Source organism: Chaetodon trifascialis, chromosome 1 (assembly GCF_039877785.1).
Source record: "Chaetodon trifascialis isolate fChaTrf1 chromosome 1, fChaTrf1.hap1, whole genome shotgun sequence".
In the NCBI taxonomy this organism is placed as follows: domain Eukaryota; kingdom Metazoa; phylum Chordata; class Actinopteri; order Chaetodontiformes; family Chaetodontidae; genus Chaetodon; species Chaetodon trifascialis.
In genome coordinates this window covers 16,286,259-16,306,644 of record NC_092056.1, presented here as the reverse complement: position 1 = coordinate 16,306,644, position 20,386 = coordinate 16,286,259, and the positions used below count along the sequence as shown (strand labels likewise).

The window sequence follows — 20,386 nt, the reverse complement described above, 5'->3', positions numbered from 1 at the left end:
GGAAGAAAATGTAATGCACTGCAGGGTCTCGTCAATGTGTTTGACAACAGAGAAAATTATAGCTGTCAGTCAGAGAGTACTGTGCACTACACAATACATGCTAATCACAACATATGATAATCATATGTAGGATAATTAAATTCATTTCACCATCTAATGAATTTGTATATGATCTTGTGTGTCAGTGTGTAAGTACCTCTGCCAGCCTGTAGGGGTCAGACTGACAACATGTAGCTGGACCTCACACTGTATCTTGAGACCTTGCCTATAGCACTATTTGGATTAACTAGGAGACAGCGGTATGGACACCATTAAATTTAAATGAGATTATTAAAAGGGGACCTGGGGTAAAATTTTATTTGATCTCATCAGAAGCTAGATTTTCATTTAAAATGGAAACTGATGCTAAAGCTACATTATGGCACGATACTTGCAGGAGCTTGAATAAGATAATTGTGACTCTCAAACAAGTCTGCCTACAGTTGACATAGCGTGACACAATGTAAACGGATGCAGCTGAGTATACATGGGATCGTATTTCACCTCACAGTATCCAGGCTGCTTCACATGTCCAATTTCAACATGACTCAGTAATTACACTACCATTCCTTGGCTGTTGTGACAGCAACTTCCTGTAAGGAACAAATTCCCAGGACAGGAGAAATCAGTCTTACCGATGCATATCTGCCTCAGGTCCAAGGTCTTGCAGCTGCCATTGCCAGGCTGAGACTCATCAGAGGAGCTGGAAGATGCTGAGCCAGTGCCATACAGCACCAGGACGAACTGGGTCAGAGTGCCTGAGCGGAGAAATAGACACAGAGACAAAAAGTGAAATTAACCCGGGAACAAAAGTAGGCCTGTCAAAAACAGTCAGGCTCAGGCACTCCCTACGGTGGATTTTGTAAATGAATCCTCTTCTCATCGCAGACACTTGGATTTTCTGCATGAAGTGACAGAAAATGACCCCTTGAAATGAGTCACAATTTAAAGACAGCATGGTTTCAATGTGTGCCTAATAAGAGCATTATAAAGTGCTCGGTTGTGAGGAGTCATTGAAGGGCAGCGGCCTTGTGAGAGCTTCCACTTCAAATCACTCCTTCCTGAGGAGGGAGGTGTAAGACATTTATCTACATCTGTTTTCTGGGGTTTTCCTGGCTTCTGAATACCATGTTGTGGGTGGAACTGCTATGTCCAGATGCAGACGGTAGTCGGGGGATGATACAAGGGAAACCAACAAGAGTGAAGTATTCACTGAATCATGCACCCTGCTATATGAAAACGGGTTGCTGCAGAGCTACACCACCTTCACAGCTCCTAGAAAGAGAACAAGGGCACAGGCACTTTGGATACACGCCCTAATCTCCTGGCACTGAACCCTTAACCCTTGAGCTGAACTCCAGACTCAACAGATTAATAGATATGTTGATTAACATTCATGTGAGGTGACCATAATGCCTCCACAGTTTAAATCCACCTGAGGACTTAAGTCATACGTCGTACGCCTCTCTCTCCTCCTGTCTGTCTCTCTACTGTCAGCATCAGATAAAAGGAGAAACAAAGTCTGTAACTAAGAATAGCTACATGAAAAGCCACTTAAAATCAGTGCTGAAAGAATTTAATAGATTAGTCGGTTTCATACATTTGCTTGCAATAATCATTGTTTTCATTACTTTGCACATGAGAATCAGGATTTAGTATTCTGTGTGTTTCGTCCGTCTTATTTATTTCTAATCATGTACTTCTGTTGTTAAGCCTGGCAGTACATGAGTTATGTTTGTATGTATCTGTAAGTCAGACAAAACCAACCAATGAACAACAAATTCAACAAAATGTTAAAGCAGCAGCAAAGGTGCTTTACCATAGTCACTGGCACCAGCCACGTTCTCAATCTCCAGAGTCCACGACCCGGTGGGGTTCTCATCCCAGGAGTGGGTGGTCATGAAAGCCCAGTCATTAAAACCCTCGGATGAGTAGTCATGAGGCCTGTGGGAGAACGACAAGCAGGACTGTCAGCAGTTCCTCTTTACCAACTTGAACTGTGTGTCTATCTGTGTGTGTTTGTACCTGGGGTGGAGAAGCGTGGAGCGCGTGCCGGAGGGACTAACAAGGTGGATAGCAAGGTTTCCCCTCCGGTTGTAGGACAGGGTGAGCCGGGCCTGCACGTGCTCTAGTGACGTCACATGACTGTCTGTCCCAATGCAGGCGTCCACACTCTTGTTAATCGATAGATGGCTGCCGATGTTCCTGTCAAACATGAGAAACGACATGCAGAGAAGACACGTGAAGACAGCGGTGAGCATTAGTCGTAGGTTGCGTTCTGGTGAAATCATTACTGGCTCATTGTGAGCTTGGGATAAGCTACACACCAGATAACTGTGAGTGTGGCTTTTTGCTACTGGCTAGTGTGCAAGCCTGTGAAGGGTGAAGAGTTTGTGGCCTTGAACAGGATTAATGTCTCACAACCTGTAGCACCAACGTCCTCTATGGAAGTAAAGCACCCACCTCTTTTTATTCCTCCCCCCTAAATCCGCTTAGGAGATTACATGCATCCACAACAATTCTGAGGAGGAGGAAGGCGCTGGGGTTTTAGTGACACTGAGGAGCCCAAATTATAGACAAGATCACTGAACTGTCACGGTTTCTTTAAGACACAGTCCTTCCATGTTCAGTCTGATAAATGTTTCATGATGCATTAAAGGACTACGTAAACGCTTTCGACCTTTCCGGCAGCCTCTCATGGGAAGTCTAAAAGGTTAATTTGCAGCACTTTTCTAGATGCCACCAAGTCATACAGTGAGTGTCCACATTAGTATTACTATGATGCAAATTTTCAGCAACGCATCACCTCGACATTTGCATGTTGGGGCTTTTGCAATATGTATTTTGTGGTGCTTCTAGGCAAGACCAGAAAGCACGAGAGAAGGAAATGGAAATTTATACAAATTGCTGCAGAAGTTGATTTATCATTGCCAGTTGACCGCTGCGGCATGGGTGACTGTGATTTAATGTCTGGGAGAAGCAAAAATTGTGGCGGCATGGCATCTGTTTTTACAAGCACACGCAGAACAGACAGAGGGAGGGACGCGTTACAGACCTATGAGACAGCAATCTGCTAATCAGTCACAGTGGGAAAATCAACGAGTAAATTAGGGTAACTGATCAAGAAGGAGAGATGTGACAATGTTGGCCCTTTTTCATTATCGGCATTTCAGTTGATATGCTATGAAAAACCATCTCAGAGATGATAGTTAACATTAAAAGATGCCTGTAAAATAACACATGACTTCAGCATCACCAAAACGCAACACTAGCCAAAAGACCAACGCCGCACTCACGGTGCTGTGTTTTTGATTTTCCCCTGGCACTTAGCAGTTCCCAGCAGATCCTCTCCAAGCATCACAATCACATACAAATTACATATTGGGAATCATTTATTAAAAAATTCTTAAATTAAATCTGTTAACAGATATAACCCTGGGGAGAGACAAATGTGTATTTTTGTTCAGTGCATATAAAGCTTTTCAGAACCATCAAAATGATATTCTGGGAGGCAGCCAAGCCTTTAGAACTGCGATCCATTTTGGTAGTGAGTATGCTTGAGAAAGCACAGGGTGTTTCTAAATCATAAATCACTTTTTGAAGAGCTACAACAGAGTCTGCAACATCATGCAATACTTCAGTTTGCTGTAACACAAAATTTAGCAGTCCAGGTGGTAAAGTTTGGTAAATCTTCTTTAAGTCTTTCAGAGGAAAGTGTGCACGCACGTCCCACACTCAAACTCTCCGATACAAACCCAGCCTGTATCCTGTAAGACTTCATACTTTAATATTTTCATTTTTTTTAAACATAAGATTAGGTCCACCGCAAACGCCGCTCGCTCTGCTAGACAAGCCAAAGTTAATGGCAAAAAAGAAACGTAATTATAGCCATCACATTGTTGCACTGCACTTTTCCCTGGAAAGATGTGCTTTCTGAGCACACCATCATGATTCTGATGTCAGTGACAGTGAGAAAGACACTGAACACCTACCTGCTGACTTCTTCCATGTCACTTCGGATAAGTGAGTCAGCTAAATACTTAAAACGTAAATTGAATAACCTGCCTTGACTGCTGCTCCCAGACGCTCGAACCATCTGCTCTGAGCATCTCATAGCTGCGGTAAAAGAGAGAGAAACCTCAAACCGGGCGAGAGAAGTGACAGGGAGCGCATAATGAAGAGGAGATGTCAGGCTGGGTTTAGACAGGGAGCGAGAAAATGGCTTCGGAGAAATATTGACTCTTTACAGTGAAAGGGACGCAGGAGTTGACAAATTGCTATTTCTCTTTTAAATGCTCCCTCTCGAGCTGAGCTGAGTGCCTGCTTGCACACATACTTCTACACTTGTGAGGACCCTCATTGACATAATGCATCACCCTGGCCTTAACTATCAGAGGTAAAGGCCTAAACCTAAACCTAAATCTTAACCTTCAAACAGTCCTTTGAACCAGCCAAAATATCCTCACTTTACAAAAATGTTCTCATTCTGTTGGTTAAAAACTTGTTCTGGTCCCCACTATGTAGCACAACTACACACAGACACACACACACAAGAGCATTTCAACAGGTGCCCAGAGCCGAGCTGAAGACGTAACGTGTCGCTGCAGCAGAGCGCGACAGCTCAGTCACACATGAGCATCTCCAACACCTGCATTCTGTTAAGGGCAAATTTCTCATATCACATCTCAAACATCCAGACTGATTTCATCAAGCTGCTTAATCACAGGCTGAGTTTAAGTCAGTGTACAGAACCTTTTATTTAATGTGTTTCTGTTCTATTTGCTATATTTATGGCTGCTATTTTATCACCCTAAATGATCTTTCTGGTGACATCTGCTTTGCTGATCTCTGTTAACTCAAGTCATATTTGATCTGCTTTATCATAAGGTTGTACCATATGGTTAGTTACTTCTGTCGTCAATGTGCTGCTGATATCTTAGCCACGGATCTAATTTTTTAAGTCAGCGAAGCACTGGAGGGGTACTCCAGTGATTTAGGATTGCACTTGAATGAATTGGGGGGGGGGGCTCAAGATAGATGTAGGCAGTCAGGAGGTATCCTGACTTTTAATCCCAAGTAAGTATCAAGATCCTAAAATGCTGAAATTTCCCATAGTGCAATGCAACTGCCTCTTTCATTACAACCCCCTTGACTCCTAACCCTGCTGATGGAAAAACCTGCAGTCTTAAAAATAGACAAGCCAATCCCTTTTAATCAATTGAACTTTCTTTTGATCAACAAAGAGCAGTGAGAGGGTTGGTGTGTTATTTGATGTCTCATGTTGTTGTCCTCGACATGTTTATTGTGAAACTTGTTGATACTTCTATAGCTTGTACCAAAATGCAGTTTTATATATGTATTGGAATTTTTAGATGTATTTTGTATTGTACCGTATAGTGATCAGGGCATCATTGTAAAACAAGCTTGCTGTCTATGGGAACCCTTGTTTGAATAAATAAATATACTGTATGTTAAGGCCATTTCAAAATCCAGACCATTTGAACGTGTGAAATACTAAATATTCAACCAAATCTAAATGTGCATGTCAGCACAACAGACTGTGACTTGTTCTCCAGCAGGGGGCATTCCTAACTCACATCCATCAGACCCACTGAACGCTCTGTTGCTGTATCAGTAAAATAGGCTATGCAGAGAACAGGCTAGCTATGCTGAACAGACGTCAAACTAGGACGTAAAGTGACTCAAAATTGAGGCAGCGGAGGCACCTTTGAGCGAGGAGAACAACATAAATTCTACAGTGTAGTTTCGGTTTAGGCTACGTGAGCTGCCTTCAAATTAATCTGGACAAATTACTTGTTAGCTCTAATTAGCTTTCACCACTTTTTAAGTGACGGCTGTAATATGTGTAGACACTTGTAATCAGGTTTCTGGAGATAAAGTCAGTAAGCTGTGCGGGCGTGTGTGTGTGTGTGTGTGTGTGTGTGTGCGTCTGTGTTTGTGTGTAGTGTACTAACCTTGGCTCACTGACCATGGTGATGACACATTTCCGCTGTGGCCCCACATTGTCCCACGTCTTTGCCAGCGCTACAATTGCACTGGCATCAAGTAAACCATATCCGTATGAATGGCTAACTGCAGTGACCAAGACACAAAAGAGGAAATGTCAGCCTGATTCTCCCAGCTCCAACTTTATACATCAGCAACACAGGGTCTATCCCATTTAGGCTTTCACACAACCAGGGCCTGGCATCTCTAATGACAGTTTGGTGTCTTCAACGCATAACATATAAATGAGCCTCAAAGGCATCTGCAGAGGGCAGAGGAGAACTTGGAAGAAGTTGCTGTACCTTTACGCCCAACCCCATTGGTTCTCCAGTCGTTGGTGAGCAGGTGGGCAGGGTGAGAAGTTCGTACAACCAGATGTTGCATGTCCCTCCAGGTCAGGTTTTTACTGGAACAAGTGTATATGGCAAGCAAGCACACACACACACACACACACACACACACACACACACACACACACACACACACACAGAGCCACATAAAAACAGGAGACGCATACACACACCAACGCAGGCACGCGCACACACACACACACACACACACACACAGAGGCAGGCAGACAGACAGACAGACAGACAGGGGAATACACATGGTAAGACTCTTAAAAAGTTGAGACACTCAAATACATCAAACAGACAAGTCTAACAACACGTCCCACAGTCTTAACCTGCAGGAGGACAAACAGAATATAATGAAGCACCAGTCATATGCACCTGAATTACAGTAAATCTTCAGTCAACATGTATTTGAAATGAATTCCTGCTGATTATCCTGCCTGCGGCCATGCTGGTTTTAATGAATGCAACTCAAAAAGGGTTAAAGGAGGTCACAGTTGGGTTTAACTTCAAATGTATTAACTTGTTATCATCTTATTGTGGACTTCCTACAAAAAAACATATAACTTTGCTCAATCCCTTTCTCATCAAATGCATTCCTAATTGCAATCTTTTTCTATAGCCAGCTCTCTTTTGCCACAAGCCTAATTACTCATTTGCGGGACTGTTCTGACATTCGCGTTTGTCCCTCCATTAGTCCTCCATTAGTGCTGCCTGACTGGATAAGAGTGATTGGTGCTTACATCAAATTGTAGCATTTTTGTAAATGCACTGCAAAAATCTGTCAGGCAGAAGGGTGAAAAAGTAATTCATGAAATGGAATAATCGAGCAGAATCGATGCATAAACACACTGTGCTGGCAGTTAAGGACTGATTTAGTATGAGAGGCTTAAATTTATAATGAGGCTTTCAAAAGTCTGTGCAAAAAAAAAAACCTGTTTTACCTGTTGCTTCTTAATGACCAACTGTAGTTAGGAAACTTCTAACCACATGCTAGAAACTGATAACAGTGGAGTATTGATTCAAACTAATCTGGCTTTTGGAATATTTTAGTGTGCACGCAGGTTCTGAAAATTTTCTCTAGAATAATTACAGCAAATCTAATCATGACTTTGTTCTGAAAAAATTACATTTCGAAATTTTCTACTCCATTGGATTAAATGATTTTCATCAACAAAAGTTAGTGAAATATGTAGACAGGGAAGGCTATAATGAGACTGTGCAGCTGAAGAGAACTGCAAGACTTGGTGAGACTGAGTGAGAAAGTGAGTGAGAAAAATAATGATAAGCACTTACTTGGCCTCAAGGGCAAGGGCGATGATCCCAGCAGCAAGCGGGGCAGAGGCAGAGGTGCCTGTGTGGGAGTCTGTGCATTTTGATTTGAGGTCTGTCGTCACCTGAGGAAAATAAACATGGTGATGCTTAAACAGATGGCAAAAACGGAAAAAGGGGAAAATATTCTCTTCCAATTCAGTTTTATAACTGGTCTATCCACACCCAGCATCACACAGCCCACACTTTTACCACAACTTTTTATTATTATTCCAAATAAATTAAGGAGAACTCTTGTCTTTGCTCACTTCTTCTCTGTCTCATATTTGCGGGAGGCAGAAATCATCTAATAGTTAAAGAAGCAGGAACCTAAGAGCAAAAAAGTCCTGGGCATGACTCCCTGGATCAGAAAGAAAATGAAATCGAAAAAATGGTATAACTCCTGTTCACCCTCTCTCAACAACTGGCAGTGAGGTGAGCTACTCTTTGTAGATTGAACTACTCCACTAGAGATCTGCATGGTGACTTGTCCTGGGCGGCTCCCTGGAATGAATTTCTGCAGCTGCATGAATACATAGGCAGGCCGTGCAGAACCGGCGTGTTTGTACTCAGCAAAACCAATATTGGAAGGATAAAGGTTACAAAACTTTCCCTTGCAAAAAAAAGCCCCCAGTAACCACCTAAAGGGAAGCTCAATCAATGTAACTTAAAAAGACTTCAAAAATGGAGAATCAAAAATCTGCTTCATGTGCAAACCAATGCAGAGCCTCCAGAAACTGATCTTTTAACAGACTAAATAGAATAATAAATGCACTGGCAGAACTGACTTCAGTGGTCGGATTACACATTCAGGAGTGTCCCATATGAACCTTACTTTAAATTGAAAGACAGGGCTAATGTAAGTGTTACTAAAAAATGTAAAAAAAAAAAAAAACAGAAATAAAGATATTCACTCCTCCATAACCCTGGAGGTCCCACCACCTCTCTTCTGCTCCATCTCTTCATTCTCAGGTTCATGAGTGACAGCACAATTAAATGAGTACAGCACTGAAGCATTAAGGGACCCGCCACATGTCAGGGAGGTGTCATAAGCTGTCCGTCCAGTTGGTCTGGCTGCTCGACGCTATGCTCGAGAAGGAAAGACTGTGTGTGTGACACTGTGTTTGTGAGAAGAATATTAAGCGGCAACCGATTGCCATATGGAGTTTCAGCCGTTCACGATTCGTTATAATTTTAATGGCCCAAGACGGGATGAACGGAGGAGAAGAAGAGTGAAGCAAAGGAAGAAAGAATGAAGAAGTCGTGCTGTGGTTCAGACAGCGGGCACAGAATAAAGCTGCAGAGCCCAATGCTGCAAATGAGATTCAATTAACCACTTAGTCCCATGGAGATTAAAAAAAAAAAAAAACATTAGCAAATATTTTGATAAGCAATTAAATCATGAAGCTATTTTTAAAGCAAAACTGGATAGAAAAAAAAAACAGTCTTTGACTACAGCTTCTCAAATATGAGCATTTCCTGGTGAGAACGAGCTGGTTGGACAAAACAAACGATATTAAAGGCCACACATTTCTGGGAAATTGCAGTTTTCTGACTATCATTCTATCAAGAAAATAATTGGTGGACTAATTGGTAATTAAGACAACTGTCATTTGCAGCAATACGTACAAAATGCAATTGTGCACACACACAGGGAGGCATGCACCTGATAGGCATCCCTGTCAATGGTTTCAGGTAATATGTTATGAAACACAGCCCTGAGGAAGGAAATGAATTCAACATGTTTGTTAGACCTCAAGGAAACACTATGTGTTTTGGGGAGTGAACACTTGTTCACAAGAAAAGTCCATAGGGCACCTTCAATGAATCGAAACCGTTGTTGATTGAAGGACTACTCGATTCAGCACTAATTATAATATCAGACTGTTCTATGTCTGATGCACAGGACGGGAAGAGAATGAGAGACACTGGAGGCAAACGTGACTCACTATCTGTTTCTCGTTGAGGTTCCCCGAGCTGTAGGTGGTGGCGAGGGTGGACGAGCAAGCCTCGCTGTACCAGGGGACATTGCCGGTCTGGGTGGAGCTGCTGATGGACAGGGTGTAGATACTGTTGGTGTAGCCGTCGCAGTTGCAGCTGTCCTTCTCCCTCCCTCCGTTCCCAGAAGCCCACACAAAGATGGAGCCCAAACCATTACGACCCTGGAGAAGGCACAGTACAATCAGACGAAAGGAAAAAGACAACCACCAACCCTTTCATTCATTTATTCACTCACTCACTCATACTGTTGGTCCCAATCCCAATTATAGGAAAGCAAATTAATTCCAAAGCTCATTTGAAAAAGGGCCACTCACTCAGTAAATTAAAGAGCTAAATATCACATGACAGCAATGCAATTCAAAAAGGCACTATATGACAACAGCTCACTGTGATAAATCATCCAGCCTCTCAGCTTTTGAAGTGCAATAATTTTCTTCTAAGAGCGCTTTATTGTATTGAGTGGAACCGTGTCTCTCTGTACTGATCAAACCCAGCTATGCACCACCCACATCACCATCTGACAACGCTGTCACTGTGGCAATTATCTTAGTAGTCAGTGTCAGCAGGTCCAATCAGCTTTATGGCACATGCCTTGAATCCTGCTGCCCTGCAACACGAGTCAGTGTTAGCTGGATGGATGTGTTTATTCATGGGGTGCAGATGTGAGAGCCTGGGGTGTGATCTGTGTGCTTATCTGTTGACTTGTTCTTTATACACATCTGACACCTTCCCATGCATTAAAACAAGTGCTGCTATTAACAACGGGGCTGCTTACACAGCAGCACAGCCCCTTTTTGGGTAATATTCAGATTCCCATCCTGACAGATAGCCCGCCCCCCCCCCCCCCCCCCCCCCCCCCAAAAAAAGTCTTACTTCTTTATAGTTGTTGGGAGTGTGTTTGGGAGCCTTTTGATTAGAAATGTTTGTCAGGTCATTCAAAGCCCCACTAACTGCTTGATTGGAAATTTAAAAAAACAACCTTGATTAATTATTATCTTTTTTTTTTTTTTTAAACACTTCACATTTGAAAGGACCTCATGTCTGAAAGAGCTGAGGGATAAAAGATGAGCTGGCAATTTAAGAAGCGTCCTTCAACTAACAATGAATGTAGCAAAAAACAAACAAAACAAAAAACACTTTCTATACTTCTATTCCTTTTCCAAGATTTTCGTCCCTGGTGGCTGTTTAGAGGACGTTCTCTTTCATTCCTAATTGTCAGGGTCAAAAAACTGCTTTGTTCTTCCCGCTTGTGTCCTCTCATGCTTGAACAGTTCAATTACTGACTGCTGAAAGGAAGCCACACACAAAGGCAGTAAATAATTTCTTCTCTCACACAAACACGTACACGCACACACTCGCAAACACTCACACACCACACACCACACACACCACACACACACTCACAGACACACACAGACACACACACACAGACACACACACACACACACACACACACACACACACACACACACACACACACACACACACACACACACACACACCTCTGTAACTCCACGCAGGAAGGCTTCTTTGGCGAGTTTGGCAGGTCCGTCGACAGTTTTGCCGTCATCCTCTGGGCCCCAGCTGGCACTGTAGATGTCGATGTGCTGGGGATTCAGACTGAGAGACTGGGCCTCCACCATGTCAGTCACCTCACCGTCCAGCATACGCACACCTGCACCCACATGCACACAAACACATACAGACACACCAGATGACAAAGCAGAAAGCTTTTCTTGGTACTTGCAAGTGAAAGTTCATAGAAAATTAATTGAACATCAAACCCAAGCGAAACTCTTGAGACTCAGTCATGCTAAAAACCGAAAACATGGTGGCCAATGCAGGCAGAACAAAAAACATATATTATGTAATTTAACTATTCAGTAAAAATAGTTCTCTAAGCAAAACTGAATCTGGCATTAGCTGTTGTTGGTTAACAGTGTTAATGTGAATCTAGTATATTGGAAATTTCTGTAGAACTCAGTAAACATTGACCTTACAGTAATCAGAACCCCGGCAACATGTTGGGCATCTACATAAACAATGTTGTGTGATACTCTCAGATGGACCTGAGATGGATAAACTGCATCAAGTGATGTCTCTTAAGTCAACATCAGTTGGGTCTGAAGGCTTCACGCATAACAAAAATGTGGGAGTGTGGAGTTAGAAAGAAATAAGCTAGCAGACCATTGTAGCCCACTACTCAACTCTGCCTGAGGCTACATTAGCCACTACTAGCATTTACATACCCAAATCTCTGTTGAGTTTCTCATGACATGTCTGGATATGGATTATGAATACTGTTACAGCAGCACAGTGCAAACAAGAAGAACTCCATGGAATCGCGTAAACTGTGCTGCAGGTGGTCGTAACCTTGCACGATCCAGTTCCTTTTGTCTGCAGCTCGGTGCCTCAGTGCATGGTGCTGCAGCTCTGTAGCTTTACCTGACTGGGTGCTCATGTTCAGAAAGGTTCGACGTGTCAGAACAAAGCAGTGCTGCTGTGTTGTTGTTTGAGTTGCATATTTACACACTTGTTTGGAATAGTGTACCTTGTCTGTGTGTATTTGTACAGCTCAGGCACTGGTGCAGCACATCCTGGTGGTGTTCGTTATTTGTGAATCCACCGTAACATTTTTGTGGAACACTAGGTAAATCAACACTATCTCTATTGATGTGCTTTGGCGCTTGAGCTGGCTTGGGAAAAACAAATGAAATGAGATCAATTGCATTGTGGGTGAACTGCCTGATCAAGTGTCAGGCAGACCTCTGAGACTGAAAACTCAGATAAAAAGATGAAAGAAAACATTAATTGTCTTCCTTTTTGTGTCTGGATGAAGTTGTTTTAACAGAAGGGAATGATAGCCAGTGTTAAAGGGCAGGTTTCAACTAAGGCTTAATATAAGCTATTTCAAGTGGTCACTGATGAAGTGTTGCACCAGAGATGAAACACCAGCACACACAAAACAATGCAGAATAGCCAGACAGAGAGAGTGTGGTGCTCATCCTGACCAATTATTTCTGCTTCAAGTTCAGGTTTTCTTGCAACAGAACCACTTCTCTGTCTCAGTAACGTTCCTCCACAGAAAAGCTGTGAGAAATCAAAGACAATAACAAACTCATTTCCCCCTTTGATGCATTGCAGGTCAGGTTGCTCCATGCTGCTCTATATGGGTTAAAGCAACGAAGCACTGGCTCTTTGAAGTCCCCCAAAAGCATCAAACAGACACTGAGCTGCTAGTGTTTCCATGGCAGCCTGCACTTCAGTCAGAGAGCCATGTGATTTGCTGAGGAGACTCAAGAATCTCCAGTCCCCATCCCAAAATATCTATCCCCAAAACCAGAGGCCGAGGTCGCCAATGCATCAAAGTAAATGTATCAATGTTCGGGTCATTAATTGTCAGATCACGTTTAACTTTTGCACTGCTGGTTCAAAATATAACAGGCAGTACAATGTTCTAGATAAATAATCAAGAAATCTGATTTTTTCAAGGAATATTTCTAATAGTTTTAGGTTCTGAGAATGGAAATTATGATTTTACAACTGGAAGCGGGATTCAAACATTTGGATGACTGTAATAATATTTTCGTTCTTACAACGTCTGTCTTAGTTTCAAGGTTTTGATATGTGACCGTAATGTAAGGCGCGGTAAAACACTGGATCCTGACTGAAAAGCTAATTTTGAAACATGTTTTGTAGAGGCAGCAGAGCCAGGAGCAGCTCACAAAAGACCAGTGCACATTTCTTTCTCTTGTCTTGCTTAAGCCAACCTTGACAGTTCTCGAGGTGAGGAGGAAGAGCAAACACAAACACACTCAAGGATTCTTTGTAGTTTCAGAATTTTGCTTCAGTTCTAGTTTCTGATTCAACTGATGGAAAAGAGCCTTGAGTGTGGATAAAAGCACATGTGTAGGTCTTTCACAATACCACACCATCTCCTGTTCCGCTTACATGACCACATGCAGCACATTAGGTTACAAAGGCAGAATGCCATGTGCCATATTCTCACATTCCATCAGGAATGATCATAAACAGCAGAGTTATAGCACTATACTGACAAGGCTCAAACTTTATGAGAGCAGGATGTAGGCAGGAGGCTACGGACATAGGCAGGGAGGTAATGAGTTCAAGTATGCACTGGGACAAAATGACACATCATGATGCTACTTCATGGAATCAGCTGAGTCCACAACAGACATTACAACATATCCTCAGCACAGGAACAAGAAACAAGCAGCGGCAAATATAAACCATGTGTGAACAATGTGACCAAACCAACAGCTAACTGTAATCCTGATAGACCACTTAAAAGGTGTTTTTGGAGCAAACCGGTTTCTTTGGAGCATTCCACAGCTTTCCCAGTCTTTAGCCGCTCCTGTCTCAACTTGTTTGAAGCTTGTTGCTGCATCATATTCAGAATGAGCAGATATTTACAAAAGTTCAGTTGAGTATATTGTCAAAAAGGATTAGCAAATGATCAAATTGTGTTTTATTTGTTTTACATACGGTCCAAAATCTTAATAGAATCGTGGCTGTACAATAAAACTTTGTTGTTTTTCTTAATATGAAGAAGACACTGCAGCATCCTTTGAAGAATGGGAACAGAAACAAGAAAAATCTATTCCCTCCCTGCAGGCAGAAGCTAAGCAATCCCTTACGGTGTAAAACCCTTTTTAGAACAAACAAATTAATATTTCACAATATTTTGCCACACTCACATACTTTGTATCTTCTTTGCAGATTCTACTATGTGGTTGTTTGTCTCTGACACAAAAATGATCTTAAATAATAACAATGTTTCATCATTAAATCATGATGTTTTCAATTGACTGTGGGTCAGTGAATTCATACTGAGCTCACACCGTGACACCAGAACGGCATGCCCAATGTACAGACCTGCTTAAAGAAAAAAAAAAGAAAGAAAAGAAAAGAAAAGAAAAGAAAAGAAAAGAAAAGAAAAGAAAAGAAAAGAAAAGCATGCTTTAGTTCAGCCATGATGGCTCGCTTTCTTTCCATCTCATCCAACATGAGGGCTGCAACTACTATTTTCATTACCAATTCATCTGCCAGTGAAATTCTCTGTTGATAATCGATTATTTATCCAGAAAATCCAGTCTAGAGAATAGCAAAAAATGCTAGTTTTGTCCAAAACCCTCAAATATTCCATTTACAATCAGAAAAAAACAGAGAAAAGCAGCAAATCCTTACGTTTAAGAAGCTGAAAACATTAAATGCTAATCAGTTATCAAAATAGTTACTCTACCACGTGAATTCAGCATATGGTCATCATTTGCTTGATGAAAATGTTGATGAAGAATGAAACAATGAGAGAGAGAGAGAGAGAGAGAGAGAGAGAGAGAGAGAGAGAGAGAGAGAGAGAGAGAGAGAGAGAGAGAGATGTTAAACCAGAAACAAACAAAAACCAGCATGAATAAAAATCTCTTTTTTCCCTGGAGTTTGGACTTTGTTAAATTAAAGGAGAGGAAGGTGAAACTCAGCAACATGCTGCACACAGAAGTTTTAACAGACAGTGGGTGATGAAATTTCATTAGCCAGAGAGACACAAATATCAAGCGTGTGTCGGTCAGGAACTGTGGGGGGGGGGGAGACGCGTCTTCGAGCCCCTGCCTAACGTGTACTCTGACGATTTGACTTCAGCCCGTCTCTGCCATGGCTTCAAAAAAAACTTTAAAGTGGGCATTTCGCCTTCAACAAACTATAAAAGGCAGCGCTTTCAAGTTGCAGAACCACAGTGACACTCCGAGCCACCCTTTATCTCTTTCTTTGACTTCTTTTGAGATGCCACCAGCACAACCAGATGTCTCTGAATAAATTGAGTTAGCAGTTTATTAGGCACATCTGTACAATCCAGAGCAGCCCAGCACAGCAGCACTGGAATAAGCCCGTCCCCACGAAGCCCGCAATGTTTTTGTCGTTCAGGTGTTAAATCAACTGTGGTATGTTTTGTGGTCGTAGCTACACGAAGGGGTGGGTTCGTACTCGAGTGTATATTGAAGGGTGTGTATAATGGTTTGTCTGGACCTATTTACAGCAGAATAATAATTCTGAATAATTTAGAATAATGTATATTATATAATTGGATTATGACTATTGATGTATTCATGTACGTATCACTTTAATGTTGTAGCTTGTAAAGTTGCAGCTAATTTGACTATTTTGACTGCATATATACTGCTGTGTAAGCTTAATTTATATTACTCTATCATTTTATTTGCTGGTTATATTTTGTATTAACAGTCTGAATGTGTGAAGTGACTACTAATTAAAATTTTAATGAAATGGAGTAAAAAGTATAATGTTTCTTTCTGAAATGTAATCAAGTTGAAGTATACAGTAACATAAAATGGAAGTGCTACTGTAAAGTACAAGTACCTCAAAAATGTACTTAAGTGGAATACTCCAGCAAATGTACTTTGTGAGGTTCAAAGACGGTTTTTTGAATACTCTTACAAAACCACGACATTTGCAGCGCATTGGCAATCCACATCACAACTGTGGGAGACTTAGTGGCATGCTGTGCCCGGGAAATGAACTGAAAATAAGACTGCCGCTGCTATTCTGGTAGTCAAAAAAGAAAACAAGGGATGAAACCAGTCTACTTGTTTTCATTTGATCATACCTCCAATCTTGGCATTGTAGGCCACACCGACTCCACAGATCCCATTGTTGGCTACTGCTGCCACCTCTCCTGCACAGCGTGTTCCATGCCTGGAGAGGAGGAAGAATGAGAAAGTGAGAGGTATGTTTAAGGGAAACTGTTAATCCTTTTGACTGTCATACACCTAATGATACAGCAGTTTGCTGAATATATACCCACAGGTAGTGTACATGTAACAACGCTTGCTTGTGTGAATAATGTGCTCCCCTGTGCACCGTGGTCGAGCTGTAGACGGAGACAAAACAAACTCATGGAGACAGGTTCTTGGCTCTGATTCCTTCAAACAAATCTGAATTCCCATTTGTCTGAAAGAAAACATTCAGCCAATGAGTGGAGGCCACTGTACATTATCTTTGGCCTTCTAACATCAGTAACCTTGGAATGCTGCCAGGGCCTGAATAAAGTTGGGGGGAAAAGGGGAAATAAGATGACATGCTACTGTCACACAGGGGGAAATTGTGAATTAGATTTGCTGTTTTCACAATGAGTCCTTCACTAAGCCTGAGCCTCTGTAGTAGGATCTAGCTCCAGGCACTGCAGTGAAGAGATCCAAGAAGCCGCTACAGAGAGACTGATCATCACATTCCAGTCAGGTGCATTCTCTTGGTCTGCCAGATGGATATGCACTCTTAATGCCCTTCAAACTGTGGCGCAACCTCACTGGAACACAGCCATTCCCAGACAGGAATGCTGGAGCCTGGGTAGCACTGTGCCAGCCCAGGAAACAACAGAAACAGTGAACATTCACTACTGAAGCCACTATCTACTCAAGCAGGCTTCCATTAAGGCACTCTGGGTATACAGCCAAACCAGACAACACAAGAATCAAAACAACAGCAGTAGACATCCTTTCCTGACGCAGCAGACCATATCTGCTGTCAGGATACGGATGTTTAATCTGAGGGGAACCCACCAAAGCTACTGTTATCAGTTATTAATGAGTATTATTAATAAACTGCAATTTAAACTGTTCACAATGGAGAGATCAGAGATCACAGAAGCTGTAACACGTTTTTAATTGACTAATTCTAATAATACTTCTGCTTTTATTAAGGACACAGGTATACCGACAGAAGGTCAGAATATTGTAATGTAATCCCCCAGAGATCTCTCCTGGTACTGTGTCTCTACTGTGTCTCTAAGACGTCAGTTAGCTGGAGCCAGAGGTTACAAGGACTGTTCCAGAAAAAAAACATCATCTACACCAAAGTAAATACACAAGCGTAAGTCATGTGGACAATTTTCCACAGGACTTTATCTCAACATTCCTGGAAGTGACAAGTCTGTTGACTTTGGAGCCATATGTCCTACAGCATCCGTGTTTGTGATGCAGCTGATAACAAAAAGCAGCTCAGGTGTCTGCGATGGGATGCCGGGCATGCACAGGCCTATACCTCCACCGTTCAGCTGAGCCATTTTCCCTAAACCTTCCTTTGACACATTCATTACAGTCGCTTTCACGGTAGACTGATTCATAGCATACAAATGCTGTTACAGAGGTGAAGCTCTTGGTTTCTGAATCTGATTAGGCAAGAAGTACTTGCATAATCAGGTTTTTGGGAATGATTTTCCTGGGAGTGATGAAATAGATACAAGGGGATATCCTTTTACTGCTCCCACTCAGTGTTCGGGTCAATGAGAATGTGAAGAAGAGTGCATCTGAGGGTCAAACACTTTTGTGAAATGTTCTTGTGCAAGCAGTTGGCTCCCTGCTCTTTATTCAGCATGACTTACACGAGTCTCTAACATTTTCACTCTATCGATTTGCAGGTAGTGAGCAGAGGTGCTCACCAGTCAACAATGTTTGGTCTAGCAAATGACACTCAAGGTCAAAAGTTATTTTAATAGCTATAAGACATTAGCAGCAGTGGTCTATTGATCTGGAAGCAACTCAATGAAGTATTTAGCAATTTGAAAAAGCTGGCAACACTTTCTTTTCTAGCATTCGAAATTGACTTATATGACTAATCATTTCATCGCCACCTATGATACAGCCAATCAGCCTAATTAGTTTTCAGGGATGTCTTAACAAACGCTCCAAGACAAAAGGCACAAAATGCTGGAATAATTTAAGATTAAAACAGTCCAGCACCAGTACAAAACAACTCCCTAAAATTAATTTGGTGATCTACACAAACTAAACTAAAATCTTGATTCTTCTCTGACCTTTAATGAGACATTATTCATTGCAATAACATTAGGTGCACACATACACACACAACCCCAAAGCATTAAAATGCCTCATTAAACTTACTGTAGTATTACAAATGATTCCCATGGTAAAGATCTTAATAGTTTACAGCCCGAATCCCCAAACGCAGAGTTATACAACAGCTAATTAGAAACCTCAACTCTGTGAATTCATCTGTCAACAGGACGATCAGTCACGATGAGATGCCTGGGGGAGCCCCCAATCCTCTGACAATGAGGCAAGACTGGACTGAATGTCCTCAATTTGTCTGTATGCACACTCTTCGACTGATCTGACATCCTGGCGAGTCAGACATCACACGAAACCAAACCTGGATTCATCCTCCAGGCTCAGGGTTCACAGAGGAGACTAAAGAGGTGACAGCAGAGCGCAGCAGATCATCACATGAAGTGAAACCACAGACGCCGTCTGCAGGAACAAAGAGCTGTCTGTCACTGGAAGTACAGCGTTGTTCCATCAGTTGTGAACAAGTCACACATTAATTATCAGTGCTGTAAATATCTGCCTGACACACTGGCCCAGTCTCTCAGATGTCTTCACTCTCAACTGCTCGCACTCCTTAAAACAAATTACTGCTCTCCATTCTGATGCTATAAACCTGTTCAATGACTCGTCAACAATTATCTAAACCACCTGAAGCATGCTGTTATGACAGATACGCAGATATTACAACCAGTCATACAAGATGTTTTAGAATTTCTCAAAGATTTACTTGCATGTAATGACCATGTGATAATCTTAAAATAAAACACACTCGCTGGACATAAAACTTGGTAAGTAGTATGGTCAGCTTGTGTTTGTCGTCCCACCGCAAAACATTTTGTATTGTTAGATGCAGTCTGGATATGAAGAGTTATATGGTATATACAAATTACATGAATGAAAAATCACTGTAAAAAGGCTTTTAATTCAGCACTAGCATCATCAGGTTGTTCTTTTAAGTCATAAAACCTGACCCACTCATGTCTACACACACCACACTAAGGTACAACGAATACTCCGGCGGTCTAACTTAGACGAGCTTCCAGTCAAACAAAATAAAACTCAATGACGCAACAGTCATTACCAACATAAAGCAAACTGTAAAGACTTCAGGGGTACATGCCTGTGAGCTTTCATCTTATCACACTTAAGCCAGCAGTTTCAGGGTGGACCACATCTGCTTTTTATTTAAAACACTTTGATGCCTTCACTAATCCTTCTCGAGGAAATCTTGATGTGGAAAGTCATTCACTTAGAAAAAGAGAATTTCGTAGGAACTCCAAAACACCTTTTGTATCCAACACATTGTGCAATATCCCAGATTCCATCGTCATACGTAATAGTGATAATAGGAGATTATGGTGAACAAAAAGCAATTTCACCAAAGTCTTGTTCAGATTATGGCCAGAACAAACCCCATGGCAGATTCTATGTGCGGAGACCAACTCAGGTTACAGTGAACTACATTTGGCTGCAGGCCCGAGACCAAAAACATGATCAGTATTCACACTCACAGCTGGCAGAACTATTATCACTGTGCACAGCCTAAACCGAGTCTCTCTGGAGACACGCTATTGTCATGCACATGTATCCAAGCTATGTCTGTAGACGTAGTCCCAAGATGGGAAAGGGGTTGACCCGACAATAGCGGCAAATTATGAATTACAAAAAAAGAAAACGGCACAAAAGCAGCATTTTGTCTTATCGTATAAAGATCTGTCACTGATGCTGCAGGTTTTCATTGCTGTACAGACAATGACAGACAACAATCCTCTAAAGACGCCACATGTGTTGAGCAATACT

At 41.9% G+C, this 20,386-nt stretch overlaps 1 protein-coding gene across 3 annotated transcripts in view; it reads right to left on the bottom strand.

Moving 5' to 3' along the window:
- Positions 1-20,386, bottom strand: part of furina (furin (paired basic amino acid cleaving enzyme) a) — a 77,082-nt gene that overhangs the window by 5,696 nt on the left and 51,000 nt on the right. For all 3 annotated transcript variants that reach the window (XM_070983644.1, XM_070983731.1, XM_070983811.1), the window contains exons 7-15: positions 16,351-16,439; positions 11,213-11,385; positions 9,659-9,871; positions 7,695-7,795; positions 6,348-6,451; positions 6,015-6,132; positions 2,065-2,244; positions 1,859-1,983; positions 675-797 (exon numbers count right to left, since the gene is read on the bottom strand). In XM_070983644.1, the coding sequence (XP_070839745.1) occupies positions 675-797; positions 1,859-1,983; positions 2,065-2,244; positions 6,015-6,132; positions 6,348-6,451; positions 7,695-7,795; positions 9,659-9,871; positions 11,213-11,385; positions 16,351-16,439 (1,226 nt within the window). The remainder of the gene's footprint in view (positions 1-674; positions 798-1,858; positions 1,984-2,064; positions 2,245-6,014; positions 6,133-6,347; positions 6,452-7,694; positions 7,796-9,658; positions 9,872-11,212; positions 11,386-16,350; positions 16,440-20,386) is intronic.